We start from the raw sequence: 16,578 nt of genomic DNA, 5'->3' as shown, positions 1-16,578 counted from the left end.
GAGAATAAAATGTGATTACCAGAACATTGGTCTGGTCCAACACTGTTGAAGACCTTTTATCCCTAAAGGAGTCTATTTAAAACACTGACAGACACATGTTGAGGTGGGCCAGAATCACATTCACTTTATTTAGTGCATAGTATCTGACACATCGCAAATTATGTTTAAGTTTAAATGACATTCTTTAAACAGGACAAGCTTATAAAAAAAAATACACATTTTCTAAGAAGCAAATAATCTGTTTTCATGATATCATCTGTAAAAGCATTTCATTTAAATTACTATTAGCTCACTGTCAGCGCATACTGTATACCTTAGCAAAAATCTTTAGGGGTCAAAAGGTGCTTTTTGGAATTTTGTTGTCGGTGAATGTAGACAAGGGCTCAAAAGGGCCTGAAAATTTGGATATTCATGTGAACCACGGTCGTAAGGCAACGCTCAGACTGAACGGCACTGCACTGCCGCAGATATATTTGTAGGACAGTACCAGTCTGTTGGGATCAGCAGCAAAACAAATACACGTACAAAGTGGTCAGCCGTTTCATGTAATCGACACGCACTGAACAGATGTCACGCTCGAATACGTCGTGCCACTGTTGAAGACAAGTGATAGCCTGCCAGGATTCACCAGTGTGCATCAAATCTCCCGCACTTCTTCATCGGCAAAGAGGCAAGAAGCACAGAGGCTCGAGTCACCATGCATATTAGATCACTTAGAGCCGGTTAGGCGATTGATTATACAAATTCCCTTTAATGAATGTAAGTTTGAATACATTAAGAAAGTATTAAATGCCTTTTCCATATCGTCAGGGGATGTGAAAGAGCTATTTTTTCAGAGAAAGCAATATGCAGTGCAGTGCTGAACTACAGCTGTCAGTTTTTCTTAATCATAATATTTCAACTCTCCTGACATTTAGAGTAAAAATAAACACATTCAAGGAAGCTGAGTGGCAAAGCCCAGCTGTTTTGGCAGGATATCTACGAGATATAAAGGAGAAAAAAAATGCACAGTGTATTTGGAAGTACAAACCTTGGCATTTCAGTGGCGTACTGATGGATTCAAGTAGGTGGTTTTTGGAAGAATGCTCTCCCACTTGGCATGCTCCACAATGAGTGTGGAATTATACTCCACTTGCCAATTGTTAAAAATGTGATTTCATAAGTCAAATAAGATGGATAAATCAAGGTCAAGTGCAATATTCCAACTGACGGATACTTAGCATTTGTTCAAAAGCACTGGATTCTCTGAGTAGCTCTGTGCTAACGCGCATTGTTTTGGTTGTTTTGTTTGTGGACTCGTCTGCTTTGACTGTTAAGTCAGGGAGGCAAACAAAGCAAATGCAGGACAATCTGATCAATGATCTCCCAGAGTTCATTGAGGGGGCACATAGGGGTTTACCAAGGCTGGCTTAACCACCAAAGGAACAAAACTTCCATTACCTACTCCTGCCTAGCCCACTGATGAGACACCAAATTAGGGTCAATGAAACCACCAAGTAAAGATTGATCATCAGAACATCAAAGTCATTCATGTAAATCCGGCCTTTTTCAGACATCTGGGGTATTGATACGAGCCACTCCCAGAGGACAGTTACTGGTTAGAAACCAATATTCCTCATGGGGGGTACTCTGACCCACCCTCTACAAAGACCAGTCAAGTCTGAAAAGTATCTCACTGTGAAAGGGTTGAAAAGTTTATCCACACCATCCTCTACAGACCTGCCAGGTGAGGCTCTCATGCAGATGTTCAAAGTTCAAAATGGGTTCACTGTCTCAAAGTTACACTCAAGGACAAATTTAGACAGAGCCGTTTAACTTTCGAAAATCAGTCAAGGACCTGAAAGTAACTCAATGTTTCCAGTTGGGGTGAGAGTGGTCAATGGAAATATGATAAACAATTACACAAACAGCAAGTTCCCTTCACTCAGAGCATGACAGGCCCTGCAGCCCCTCCCCCTGTCCTGTCACTCTGTGGAGTATTTTGGTTAAGTTCCACTGTGGCATCCGGCTGTGTTGCGGTCTCAGTTTCACCTCCCACTTCCTTTTTTTTGGCCCTGACGTGTTTCCGCCCCTGAATTAGAATCAACTCTTTCCACACTGAGCTGTGATATCAGGCCGTCTTCCTTCTCTCGTCGACAGTGTTCGGAAACTAATAAGAAATCCCCCAGCGAAAACGAACTCTATCTCCCAAATCCTTCGCTCCGGACCACGTGACACAGATACAGGGCAACATCAAAACCCAGCAGCTGGTGTAACAAAAAGAGGAAATCTCTCTCTAACGTAATGATAAGATAGATGCAAAGGGGGCTGACTGTTGCAAGCTTTGAAGAATTTGTGCTGTTTAATACAGAGAAAGAAGGTAAACAGTAAAAGTGGTAAGAAATTATATTTGATTACATATGATTATGTATATTTTCAAACATATTCTTCTTCCATTTCAGGCATGTGAGCATCCCTCAGTCTTTGTAGTTCTGGGTGAGAAACTGCAGTTCGGCCACAGGCTTACCCAGGGCAAACTTCGTGATGAAACCCTGAAGACTCCATTTAGCTGTGGGAGACACACAAACAAAGACATTTATTAGTTATTACAGATTTACGGAGGGAAAGCTTGCTATAAGTCAATGTTTGTTTTCAGTTGGATACAAGACTGTTCTTTTTGGATAGATTAAAATAACATAAAGCCCTTAAATCCCACAAGTTTACCGGACATATTTTAGCACTGTCCTAAATAAATGTGGTAGATTCGGAGAACGGTCTCTGGTGCATTACAAGAGCATTTCTTATGACCGCTCGGTCTGTGTTTAAGGGATCTGAGGCCTAACTGAGCAGCACATGGCTCTGGGATGTGAGTCACTGAGAACAGCACTGCTGAAAATAAAACATGTTGCTGTAATGATGGAGGTGGGAACGCAAGGACGTATTGGCAAGAAGATATGATTCAATCGCCTGGACTGTTTTTTCTTCCCTCCCCTTTTAAACAAACACCAGACGGCCATCCGGCTGGTATGACAATATCACTTCTTAGATTTTGACAACCGCTGAATCCCTGCAGCTTCCCCTCCAAAAAAAAAAGAAAAAAAAATTGAAAAAAAAAAAGACAACTTCACAATTATGATTCCAAGGAAAGAAACCCTGCATGCTTTAAACTTGCAATCTTCAACATATCCTAGAAAGAAAGAGTGTCTGTCTGCATCTTCATCTGTTTGTAAGACAATGCGTTGCCGCTTTGCTTTGCTCTGTAATCCAGGGAATCACTGACATTCTGGTATTTCCGTATGTGGAGTAATTACATTAACAGCTGCTTGAGAATCGCATTGGAAAGTTAATCTTTTGAAAAGAAAGCCAACTATTGAAATGGTCCAATTCTGTGGAGAGAATGGACTCACAGTCAGGGGTCAAATCTGACAATGCCTGGCGAGTAAAATTACTGCTTCTGACCTCTTAATGCAGCTGCTTTACACTCTGGCTGTTTTTGCCATCAGCGAGCCACATTTTGTATCCTCCGCACCTTTGAGAAGGTATGGGAGCAGAAGCGCACTATGCGTTCACATACCTCATGCACATTCACCTCTGATCAATCAATACAAAACCAAAGAAGAAGCATTCATTTACATTCTCAGGCAAAACGATATTTTTCTTTATTTAGTGCTTTAAAATCTCAAAGGGCTTTAAAAATAATAATGACACCACCCTCGAATTACTACTCTTACTACTGTTTCCTGATCCTCCCTACATGTTTAGTTTGTGGGACCGATAAAGCAACGTGTCTGTCTTCGCCTTGAGTTCAGGTCGAGTTCTGAGCCCCAGCTGGGGAAGGATGAATAATAACTGGTAGATGAGCAGATGAGTACCTGAATCTAGCCAGGTCCCATCGTTGCGAATGAAGATTGCCGGCAGAAAGGCTTCTGATAATCGAGTGAGGGCAATGGAGTCAAGTGACCTGTCTGTATGATAGGGCACGGCCTCAGTGGCCCCTCTGGCCTGTGCTTCGGCGGCAAATAATGCACCGCCTCTGCAGATCTCCAAACTCCCCTCAATGTCCAGAACAAGGTCTTTCACCCCTTCGAGGTACCACTTTAAGGAAAGCTGAGGGGTGAGGCAGCGAGGGGACAAACTTTACTCTGAATATGAGGATACAGTTGACGAGTCATGTGGCAGATGTGACTCATTTGACAGTCGAGCGAAAACCCTCAAACTTTCTCTTTCCCTTTTGACATGGGGAGAATGTAACGTTTCATCTAACGGGGAAATGCCGTACTGAAGATCGTTGTATTGTAGAATAACGATCAAACGGAGTCAAAATCGGGCGCCGCTTGTAAGGCTTTGCACGCATAATCCCGTCTAAAGCTGTGCAATAATTGGGCACGATCCAAAATGAGGCAGATTCTCAATATCAGGAGCTATAGGATTGGCTGGTACCCGGCAAATGCCTAGACTTACAAGTGACCTTAAAATAGGCTGGTGTCTGTTTGTAGTGCAGAGACATGTTTCCGCCTCTCCCATCTGCCTGCTCATGGAAAGGACAGATAGTGTGGAACCTGAGGGCAATGTTAAAGTCTTCCTGCCTCTCCTTTTGTTTTCCACCTTGCTTCTCTGTCTGGGTATGGCAGGAAGATCAGGACCGCTGTGAGGTGACACAGAACTGCTACATTTAGGGGTGTGGGCGGCGTCCCTGTTAAACCTCTTAGAGCGCCTCAGAAAATACTCAAAACCAAGAGATCCTGTTCATTGCAGCAGAGTCAGAGGAGCCACATCAGGGTAGTGGCTTCACATTAGATTCAAAGTAATAATAATAACACCAAATGTAAACATTATGTCCCTTGTGAAGGGGAATTCTTTGTGGCTGTCAGAGGTCAGGGGTCAGCCACAGAACACTTGTCCCACTCAGAGACGCTCCAGCAGGACAGATCCTGCTTTGGACAGGTCAAGGTCGGGTCACAGGCCACTGTCAACAAGCAATGTAACATACATTCTTAGATGTCTGCTTGTCCTGATGAATTACAAGAACACGTAGCATCTCAAGGACGCATTGATAAGGGTAGCAGTTACTTTCAACGCTAACAATTACCTGTCTCTAATATTTCCTACTTTGTAAGAATAGTCAGTTCTATTCATTCAGCTAACACTGCAAACCTGAAAAATACTCTAATACATACATATGTTTTATATAAATATATAAAACAGAGGGAAAAAAGCAACACTATGTCATGCTGGAAACTGCCATTTGTTTGATAAATAATGTAAATAAGTGATCCGAATAGCTGGTTCCCGTCAACTGACCAATCGGTTAATTATCTACATGGTATTTCTCACAGGCAGCTTTAGTTAAAGTATTGATTTCAGCTGGATATGATTAATCCTTTAAAGCTATTTATGGATGAGGGAAGTTAAGGAAAAACTCCAGAAACTTTTAGCCTGAACCTATCAAATCTCTATGAAAACACAACAACACACGCGCGCACACACACATGCGCACGCACACGTACGCAGCCAGCCAAATTTCAAAACGTCAAAGTGTTCCTTTAAGGCAGCCGACTCCTGGCTGAAACTCAGGCCTGCTGTAGCAACCAAATCCTGGCTCTCTTGACTCCACGCAGCTCTGATTAATGGTAGAGGCTGTGGGTGGGTGGTAGACATGGATCTGCCCATTACCACACTGCAACATTGCAAATGGCTTCAATTACTGTGGAGTGTGCTGAGCTGGCAGTAGGGGCTCTAGGAGGCAAGATGAGCAACGTGTACAATCCAGCAGCTAACTCCGCTGTGATCCATTCATTCACACATGATCGTCACATACATCCTTCCCCTTGCAATGTATCCCAGAAAAGAGAAATGAACAATATATAATAGCCAAAAATTAGGATTTTGGTCCGAGTTTCAGCCAATAATTCTGATCGTGTTTGTCTTGTGCACATCACAGTTTGTGCTTCGGAGCAGTCTACAGTAGCTGCTGAGGATCAAGGCTTGAGACAGAGGGTAGGATGTGTGAACGCTGTATGTGCAAACTAACGTGTAGGCTGAAACAACACTAGATGGCCTCTGTCAAGGCCTCAGGGTTTTCCTCCCGGCATTGTAACACTGTTTCCCATGACAAACTGACTCGTCGGCACTAAACAGTAGCAGGACATATTAAGGGCTTGCCAAGTGGCTGACAAGTATCACGAGGGCCTGAGCGCCCACGCCTGCCCCCCCACCCTGGCACAGGGGCAGCCTCCAGTCAGGGACAGCCTTCCTGAGCCAGAGCAATGGGGATTCCCTACGATCACGCCCCTGTGCCCGGTGCCAAGAGCGCAGCCCCCCTGTAGATCCTTGTGTAATAAACCAGCTGTCTCCATCAGTTCGCTGACCCACATTCATAACCTTAACACAGGAGGCACAGCAGACTCCCACGGTTCCCCACAACAGCCCTGCTCCACCTCTAATTGTTCACCCTCTTTATTACTTAAGTGATGGTCAGAGATGAAAAGAAAAAAGACAACAAATTTGAGATAAAATTGAGTCAATGGCTGCGCTACTGGAAGTGGAAAACGATCATTAGGAGTCTTCCACCCACGACTAAATGCTCTCCCTTTGCAAATCACATCAATTAATGTCATGGGCTATGATAAATGCTCTCTGTGTCATACCACATGGAGGGAGGACAGACGCTAATAAGTGAACATACTTAACGGAGGAGGTGGGGAGGCATGGGATTCCCTCTGTTCCACTTGCCTGTGCAGGAATACCGTGCTCTTGGCCAAGTGGAGGCCAACAATATTAATAATAATGCAGCAGGTACAACACTAAATTCAGCCAAACAACAATACAAACAACGATAAAATCAAACACCAGATTTGTATTCTTTGTCTGTTTCGCAGCATCCATTACCATCAAGACAGTTATTCTGCCCAGAACTGACCCATCAAATGAAACATTTGATTATCGAAGAGCGATTTTTTTTAATTTCATTTCCCTTGAATAAAGAGAACAGTTTAAAGGGGAGAGGAAGTGATACAACCGGAGTTAGACTCATCCAGCTGATTAAGGATGGGTGGGTCTACTCAGTTCAATTGCCTCATAAAGTGGGGGCAACTACTGTTTTGGAGCGAGTCGCAGAAAATGAGTGTGCTTCAGTTTATTTTGCACAAAAATATATTAAAATATTCAAAACAGCGAGCTATTATTCATGCTATAAGTTCTTCATCTTAACAAGCTGTGACATAGTGAATAACCTAACAGTGTGATAAGAGTTCATCTCAGCATCCCCCAAATGTGAGTCGGATACGTCAAACACCACATTTCTTCTGACATTTCTTTTCGAGAGGTTTCAACATCAAACAGAGCTCAGTCTAATGTGCCTGGATTGTTTGCTGACAAAGCCGTCAAAGCTCCAAACATCAGAGACTGGCAGCTCCACTCATTCAGGGCCGCGGCTCTTGAAGTCTAAGACCGCCCTGATCTCCCCTCAAATCACTCGCTGCGACCCAAGTAGAACCGACAGACAGACACGCCTCCCGTGAGGTGCTGTGCTCTGCACCCAAGCGCTGTTGCCCACCTTCCCACAGACTTCAGGGGATGGAAAAGTAAGAAAACCCAAAGAACGAAGAAAACAAAAACTCTGCAAGACAAAGAAGATTGACTTCTGAGGTCGACGCACACACACAAAGATATGATGACAATAAATACCAACAGCAATCAACTACACCGGCAGCGCATGAGCACCGGTGTGGATGACGAGACGTGGTCAGGCAGACTTGTGCAGGTGTGCGTGGGAGCCAGTAATACTTATCTTGACCCTGCAGGCAGTAAAACTGCAGTCGACTCAGTCACTAACCTCATTAACATTTTCCTTGTTAAGTTCAGGCACTTAGAGAAAATTATCTACCTAAAGCAAATGCTTTGAATAAAACATAATTGTAAACTATAAATAAATATGACATATATCCACGTGAAACGTCACAGTCAAACCTGGACTTGAAGACTATGACGCGATCCATAATAATAAATCAGAGGCCGACACATTCGCTCAAATCTAACGTGGAAACACAAAATCTGATCTGAAACCACAAAATCTTGTAAGGTGGTTAATTTGAGGGGAGATGTTGAGTTGCAGTGTCAAGCCGTACACTTTGTGTTGCTGACTCAACAACCAACTGTTGGCAGCATCGCTGGCCACTGTTGGCACATGATAGATGATGCTGCAGTGACCAGCAGTGTTGCAAACGGAAGATGCTGGCGAGTGGAGTCATTACCCCGAGGCTCCTCCTGCTGGCTGAGCGACAATGAAGCATCTGGATGCTGCTCGAACAACATGAACTGGTAGCGGTGGAAACCTGTCTTCAGTGGCGGACCCGGTGGATAGTACTCTGAATGGAAAAGAAAAACAAACAAAGCATAGGAATCAGGCGAGCGCTGTGTGCTGACCGATATCATGGCATATTTTTATTTACACTGCACTAAACCAGTGGTGGTTTCAGATCTGTAACATCTTCAGTCACTTTAGGCCGTGCATATTAAGCAGATCAATCTTCTTTAATCATCACCAACAACCCAAGACAGTAAACATACCCAACTTCACAGTGGAAAGTGTTAGTTTGATCAAGTACTGTCGGACTCATTAAGCCCCTTATAAGTGGGATGTAGAAGGAAAAAGAAGTAATTAAGGTGCAACGTAAAAAATACAAATAAGCAATAATAATGTGTGTTAATAAAATAAATAATTAGGAATTGTGCAATAGCCCAAACTAATAACAGATTCTTTATTGCACTCTAAAGCTTACACAACAAATAAACTGACACGTAAAACTGGTTCTTACCAGTGAGGGTCTTTCCTTGTATTTTTCCTTCCTTGAGTGCTTGGCTCTGGAAATTCAGAAACACAGTACGTTAGGAAAATAATAAATTACAGTGAGGTAAGCTTAGGCCAAAATAAATGAATAAAAAACAGTCATAAAACTATACAAGCTACAATAAAAATGACAAGAGGTGACACAAAGGGCCATTACATTGCTAGACCAACAGTAGTGACTATAATCAAAGACAGACAGGAGAGTCCTCTCAATTCTAAAGTACATTATATTTTTTTTGTTGTAATCGACAACAGCCAATTGAGCAAGAGATATTAGTAAGTATAGATTCAATAAACACTGGAATTTAGGAGATGAAAAAGAATGGGGAAAAGAAAATGATTTGTTTATTTAACCTTACAATTGATCAAAGTTAAACACATATGGCAATCTTTTTATATTAATATCAGGAGACGAGAGACAATTTCCAGACAAAAGACAGTTCTCAGGCAAATTAAACTGCTCAGAGGATTTCCAGTTTCCCATATTATTAATTGTATGTTAACTTTCTGTTGCCTAGAAACAGACATCACGTAACCCGATGGAAAGCACAGATATAAGTATCGTCTGCTGTATATTTGTTAGGTTAAACTCCCTCGTCCCCAGGAAGCACACACAGCAAATTGCACACAGGCATGTTTGTTTAATATACTTGGCTATTTACGGCAAGACGACTGCGTCCTTGAGTGGGAGGAAAAAAGACTAAATATGTTGTCTGTGAAATGGCCCAAAACCCACTTGAGGTAAGCATGGAAGTCCCCATCACAGACAGAGTATGTGCTCTCAGCACCTACGTGTTTCTGTCCTCCTTTCTCCACACACAGGCTCCCCCCACAGGGTGACAGAGGTACTGTGTTACTAGACAGCAAACGAGGGCGGAAGACAAGTGGAACAAGGGACTTTTTTCCTCCTCACCTCTGATCTTTAAGCAGAAATTACAGTTTGCTTAAAGATAGAACCAGATGAAACATGAGCTGAAACAGGCCAGACAGATTAAGTGTGTTACCAAATAAGAGCATAGTACAAACAGCTACCACATTTCTTATCATAAATGGTGAGTGTTTTCACCAGCTATGCTCTTTCTTTTTTCTTTTCTTTTTTTTTTAAGTGAACAGACACATTGCACAGTTGGAAAGACATCTTGGTCCCTATAATTCGATAACCCAGTTAATATCTTTAAATACCTTATGTACGAGGAAAGACGTATTTTGATTTCCAGTGAATACACATGCCTGTTTGTTTAATGCTGCGGCTGTAACCTGGCAGATGATGAAATGGTGTTCTGGGATGATCATGGTACATATAGTGGTGCCAAGTAAAATGATAATGCAATAATGCAAATAAATGACTGAGATGTACCTATAACTATGTAATAATACATTAATTAATATCAGGTTTATCTACCAGTGTAAGTAAAGTAGTGAGTAGTAAGTAAAGAATGTGTTCTTTGCTGCGCATCATCTTTTCTATCATGTAACTGCTCCTCAGGATGTTTAGCAGTAAGTATTGGACTGTTTACACCGACTGATAAAATTCAGAACATTAGTTTCAACTGTGGGTATCTTCATCCACAGATCAGTGAGAAAACATGCTTTATTTAGAAATAGCAAGAGTCCTGCAGCCTGCAGGATCCAAACCCATTGCCATAGCAACAGGTAGTCAACATTTGAGCGTGCAACATTTTCCCACATCTTAATGCACGGTCCTCGCTCATTCTCCACGGCACCTCTTGCCCTTTTAATTTCATTATTATACATTGGGTACAAACATCAACAAATGAATACAATATTGAAATCCAGCCAAATAATAACAGACAAGTCATTATAATGCAGAACGTCTCGGTGCTTATGATGGTTTATCTATTCCAGATAAGGGCTGGTATCGCAGTAGCGGCGACAGGGCAGTGCAGCGTCGAGGTCACTGACTCTTAACGTTCACTAGGGGCTGACAGACTCACTCACACTAATCTACAGGACATTCTCACATGGTGGGCGGCCTCCCTCCGGGACCTTTCAGTGGGGGTGTGACACCGAGTATGAAGAGTTCTGACCGCTAAATGATTGGCAGCCACTTGCTGTGTTAATTGTGTTTATTGAGAAAGGTACAACTTAAAGTATAGGTATTAGTATGAGCAGCTTTGTATTTTTGAAATATTTAGAAATAAACTTTTTTTTTTGGACTGAGATAATCCACCATAATTGTAGGTTGTCCTCGCTGAAATGTGAAATGGAAGTGGTGTGGCGCATTAATAAGTTCTATAGCTAGAATGATTCTCCGAGACTTCATAACAATGAACGAATGAATGAATAGAGCACCTAGAAAAAATAATGACAGACTGATAGATATGATGAGAAAAGACTAAAGATTAATACATGACGGATAAAAGGAAGTTTAAATACAGTTAAATGGCCAAGGATTGAATAAAAAACTAATGTGAAATAGATGTGCTGTTTCCTCATACTTAATTCACCTTTGTAATATACGTATAGAGTGTATTAATATTACATATGTGGCATATACAAAGGGAATTTACAGTGTTTTTATCATGCGATATCTATGTTCTGGGTGACACAGTGGTGTGATGGTTAGCAGTGATGCTGATGCTGTGAGTTTGAATCCATCGGCCGACTGGGGCCGTTCTGTGCATTTTCTCCCTGTGTCTGCGTGGGGTCTCTCTGGGGACTCTGGCTTCTTCCCACCGCCAAAAGAGATGCTCGTTAGGTTCATCTGTGGTTCTAAATTAGCCGTAGCTGGGTCTGTCTCTCTGTCGGCCGTCTGATAGACTGCCGACCTGTCCAGGGTGTACCACGCCTCTTGCCCAATGATGGCTGGGATAGGCTCCAGTCCCCTGCGACCCACCAGAGGACAAGCAGTAAATAAATAAAATAATATCTATGTTCTGTATTTTGGGATTATCTTTCTTGACCTTGAGCTGAAGATAAAAATTACATTATACGGGTTCCAGAGAAAACAGCAGTTTGTACCACACATTAACTCCCAGACCAAATCTGAAACAAAACAATTACCACAGAGACCTAATGACAAAAGCTTTCTCTATAATGACCATGCTTAATTTGAAATGCGTAGTAGAGGAACTGCAGAACATTAAAATGAGCATCTTTACTAGAAAGCTACAGTAGAAACAGAGTACTTGCAGCTGTGGTGTCAGTGTTTCAACTGTTAGTCTGTTGGTTATGTCATTGGAGCGGCTGAAAGTCTACAGAGAAGCACAAGGTAACGGTTTCTCTGTAAATATTTTCTCATCTGGGCATTACATGTATAATCATATGTGTTCACCAATATGACACCTACATCACACCATCACCCACTGGACTCTATAGTATATAGTTACAGTATTTTACAACCTTATTTTGTGAGCATAATTCACATTTTGGATTGTTCTGTACACATGTTGAATCATTTTACACAGCATTTATACTGCTGCACACATGCTTACAACACAGAAGTATTTATTTGAATACACGCACTCTAAATCATTATGACTACACATGACATACTGTATTATGAACATTTTCTGCCGCACATTTGTTAAAGTGGTATGTTATTTCAGCACTACAAAGTCTGCCAGTGTATTAATGTATCAATATTAAATTTATTAAGGGTCAAGTCAAGCCATTTCTTTCACATGCTAATTAAATAAAAATAGCACGGCATAAATTACCCAGAGTGGGTTAATGCAAGAGTTACTCGAGCGTTGTTTAGTGAAACTAAATGTAACTACGCCTTGCGTCCTCATACTAGGGGAATACCCATTCTTGTGGCTGCGATGGTGAATCACACTCTGAACAGTGTGGGAGCAGCAGCAACTGACAGAGAGATAAAAACTGAATGCGTCAACACGATTTATGCTGAAGCATAAGAGAGTTTAAATCTTTTAAATGGAGACAACACTGACACAACACGTACAACAAGAGACTGAGAATGAGTTCACAACAAACAGGAGGAATTTTAACACCTGAACTGGGCAGAGCTAGTCCTTGTACATCTCTGAGGTTGACCTTCTTCTTTCAGATCAAAGATAAATGTAATTTCCATTAGCAAAATAGATCAGTTGAACTACGTATGGTAAACTATCTTGTGTTTATTGATGTAATCATGACCGCAAGGGCACCACCTTTCAGATCGAGAGCCCAAGTTCAAGACTCTTCAACAAGAAATATGCCCTTGTGATTTTGCCTTCAAAAGACAGAGTCCGTCCAATCTGTTGTATGGCTGACCCTGGTCTCTGAGCTGCCTATGGAGGGTATTCACAGAGAACAGTGTGGTAGATACAAACTGGAAATGCTAACATGAACATTAAATATATCATCCATTACTTGTTTTCTTCATTTGTCTGCGCATTGTTCACTTTAGGAGCCAGTTAGATGGCACATCTAACTTTATGTGTCCAGCTGTGTTGTTATGGACAGTTCAAGCTGCCTCCTTCTCTTGTTCATCGTGGCATAGCTTGTCTTCATGTTTTATTGACTATATCACACTCTGACTCAACCAAAGGCAAAAAGGATCCCGAACAACCTACACATCATGAGCAATGAATAATTCTGAAAATATAGAAAAAGCTATGCGGCAGGGTTTGTTTCTGTGGGTCACTTATTAGCCTGACACAACCAGTCAATATTCAGTGCAGATAATCTGTCTCTCTCTTTCAGGTGAAGCACGGCTCATCTGGACTAAAAACTTTAACCCATACAATGGCTCAAACAACTTGGGAGTATTTTTTTTTTATTCTGTAACACGTGAGGCATCAGTGTATCAATGGCAATTTAATCAGTAACTTACATTATATGTAAGTTGTTGTTATACATCATCCTGGTTCAGGGATAGACTTCATGTGTCATCAAAGTGAAATAGCTCACAAAAAATTTGACTTAATATTATACACGGATTGCTAACACCTCTCAACATTGGGGCAGAAGATGAGCAATGTGTTTGTATAATGTATCTACATAACTTCCGCTAGGAATCCTCTAACAAGAGCCAATAGGTAGGAGTCCGCAAAGAGGTGGTGGGTGGGTGCAGGGGTGCGGTTTCAGCAGGAATACCCACTTGCCCAGCAACCCTTCTCCTTCTCTGTGTGGGTGAGTGCTTCCCTTTGTCAGCAAGAGTTACTCATGCACCTCCGTGTATATCCACCACTTCCCCCTCCCTTGCACACCCTGTAAACCCACACCTACGACAATCAGCACCCACGTCCTTCTAATGCAGTTCTGAGAGCATCATTCTCTCTTTTACTTGCAGTCAGGCTAACAGACGGGGAGAGAGAGCATGACAGATGGTGTTCACAGCTCTATTTCTGAGGCTGGACTTGTACCGCCACTGCCACCCCTCCCCCCTCGCCTATTCCACTCAAGCCAAGTGCTTATGACTACCTCCTCATCTTCGCCTCAGTAATCAACCCATTCATTTGCAGGGTTATTGTGAATTAAAAGTCTGTGTCTCGTAAGGAACCTCACGGTTTACAGGTTAAATGCTGCTTTTTTTTTTTTTCCAAAGTGGAAAAGAGATTTGCATCACTGCTCAACTATGGGACTTTGTTATCTAGATAAAGCAAAAAGCACATGGCCTGATAGCTGTTGATGACGAGTGAGTTTAATAGAACCACGCAACAATATACAAACAAACTACTTAGCAACTTACATACTAAGTGAGAACACATTGTGACTCACGGTTTCATTATCATTCTGTCATGTCCCAACATACACTCAGGCTGTGGACACCCTAGACAGGTTTATCACATCTATCGTGTCAAGTTGTCACGTCAAGCTACTCCTACGTACATAGTTGTCTTCCACAGTATGGTCGGTATCTACAGTAGTGGTGAAAGTATTACCTATGAGTGCAAGTTCAAACTTGTGCCATGCGTTCGAATCCAACTCTAGTTGTGAAAGATGTTTTCTTACTAGTAAGTCTGGTTACAAAGGTGTTCTGCACTTTCTATTTTCCTTGATACTGATACTGGATGATTCAGACATATATTCCTGCTCTCTCTAATAGTGTCTCTCGATGACATGGTCCTCAACAAGTGGGCCTTTTTGTCAGGCCACCAAGTGTGAAGGCATGGCTATAATTCCAGTATTCTTGATCTGCGCAGGACACCAATGCCTAGCAAAAACTGACAGCCAGCCAGCAGCTTGTCACTTTGCCAGGCGTCGTTACTGTGCAATCCTGTCCAGTTGCGAGGCCCCGTGCCACATACTCACTGCCACCCTTTTGGTTAAAGCGCAGTGTCATTCTGAGCTTGCAGAAGATTAGTGTCCTTCAGCCATTTTCCTTATTTCATTCTTTGATGGCAACCAAATATCTTAAACCCCTTTGACATCGAGTGAAAATCCAGGAACGACCCTTTGACATCAAGCCGGGATTTTATTGTCTCGACCCGTGTTTTTCGCTCTGATGTATCTGCCTGTTCTGATTTTGTCCATCAATGGCCTGTCAGACTGTATCATTGTAGAAACTTCAGCTCAAAAACAAGTTTTGGTTATTAATCAAACGTTACACGATCATTAATGGAAGCCCATAGGTGAACAGCGACTGTGCGATTCTGTTTATATACAGTTTGTATGGTGATCTCCCACACTTTTATAATGGTCATGCCAGCGCACTGCATCTGAGGAGAAGAGGAGATTTGGCGGCAGATATCGGACACTGTGCAGGACACAGTGATTTATTCTGCTGTTATATCAGCAGCCTTTTGAAGGATCGGGCGTTTGTCCAGTCCATTCTTCAGGTTATCAACAAACTGCAACATTATGTGCAATGTACGCTATGACGTAAGAGGGAGGAAAAAACAGGCACGCAGCTTTCACAGTGGGAGGTCTGACCTGGGACTACTGGCATGTAATGGTGATTGGGTCACTCTTCCTAAGAAAACCAAATTGACTACTTGGGCATTTCTTCAGAGGCTGTAGGCAGACATACTTAAACAAGTTGAAATGATGCTGTGGTTTTGGGGTTGATAAAGAAGGCAGGGCAAATGCCTCCATGATTCATTGCTGGTCTGTGAGGCTCCTTTAAAACAACTACACCATTCAGATTAGCAAGGAGCATCATGAGTAACCAACCTATCAACGAGTACCTGAGAGATGTACACTGAAGAGACATACAGTGGGGGAAATAAGTATTTGATCCCCTGCTGAATTTGTAAGTTTGCCCACTTCCATAGAAATGATCAGACTCTGGTTTTTATGGTTGTTTACTGGTTATGGGTATAGACAGAATATCAGTCGAAAATGCATAAAAAACACACAATCTAAAAGTTATAAATTGTTATGTATTTTATTAAGGGAAATAAGTATTTGATCCCCAAGCACAACACAAGTCAGTACTTTGTAGAGAAACCTTTGTTGGCAAGCACAGCGATGAGACGTTTCTTGTAGTTGGTCACCAGGTTTGCACACAGCGCAGGAGGGATTTTGGCCCATTCATCTTTACAGACAGTGTCTAAATCCTTCAAGTTTCTTGGCTGCCTCTTGGAAACTCGGAGCTTCAGCTCCCTCCACAGGTTTTCGATCGGGTTAAGGTCTGGAGACTGACTAGGCCACTCCATGACCTTAATATGCTTCTTCTTGAGCCACTCCTTTGTTGTCCTGGCAGTATGTTTTGGGTCATTGTCATGTTGGAAAACCCACCCACGAGGCATCTTCAGTGTTCTTGCTGAGGAAAGAAGGTTTTTGTCCAAGATGTTACAGTACTTGGCTGCATTCATTGGCCCCATAATGCGGTGAAGTTGCCC

The 16,578-nt window shown here is 42.2% G+C and overlaps 1 protein-coding gene across 1 annotated transcript in view; it reads right to left on the bottom strand.

Annotated features, from left to right (window-relative positions):
* Window positions 1-98: 98 nt before the first annotated feature.
* LOC125011927 (phosphatidylethanolamine-binding protein 4) overlaps window positions 99-16,578 on the bottom strand; it is a 51,869-nt gene continuing 35,389 nt past the window's right edge. The window contains exons 5-7 of the mRNA XM_047591448.1: window positions 8,796-8,841; window positions 8,232-8,345; window positions 99-2,548 (exon numbers count right to left, since the gene is read on the bottom strand). Coding sequence (XP_047447404.1) covers window positions 2,457-2,548; window positions 8,232-8,345; window positions 8,796-8,841 — 252 coding nt within the window. The 3' untranslated portion in view covers window positions 99-2,456. The remainder of the gene's footprint in view (window positions 2,549-8,231; window positions 8,346-8,795; window positions 8,842-16,578) is intronic.

The sequence above is a fragment of the Mugil cephalus genome, chromosome 8 (assembly GCF_022458985.1).
Source record: "Mugil cephalus isolate CIBA_MC_2020 chromosome 8, CIBA_Mcephalus_1.1, whole genome shotgun sequence".
NCBI lineage: Eukaryota > Metazoa > Chordata > Actinopteri > Mugiliformes > Mugilidae > Mugil > Mugil cephalus.
This window is presented reverse-complemented; position numbering and strand designations above follow the sequence as displayed.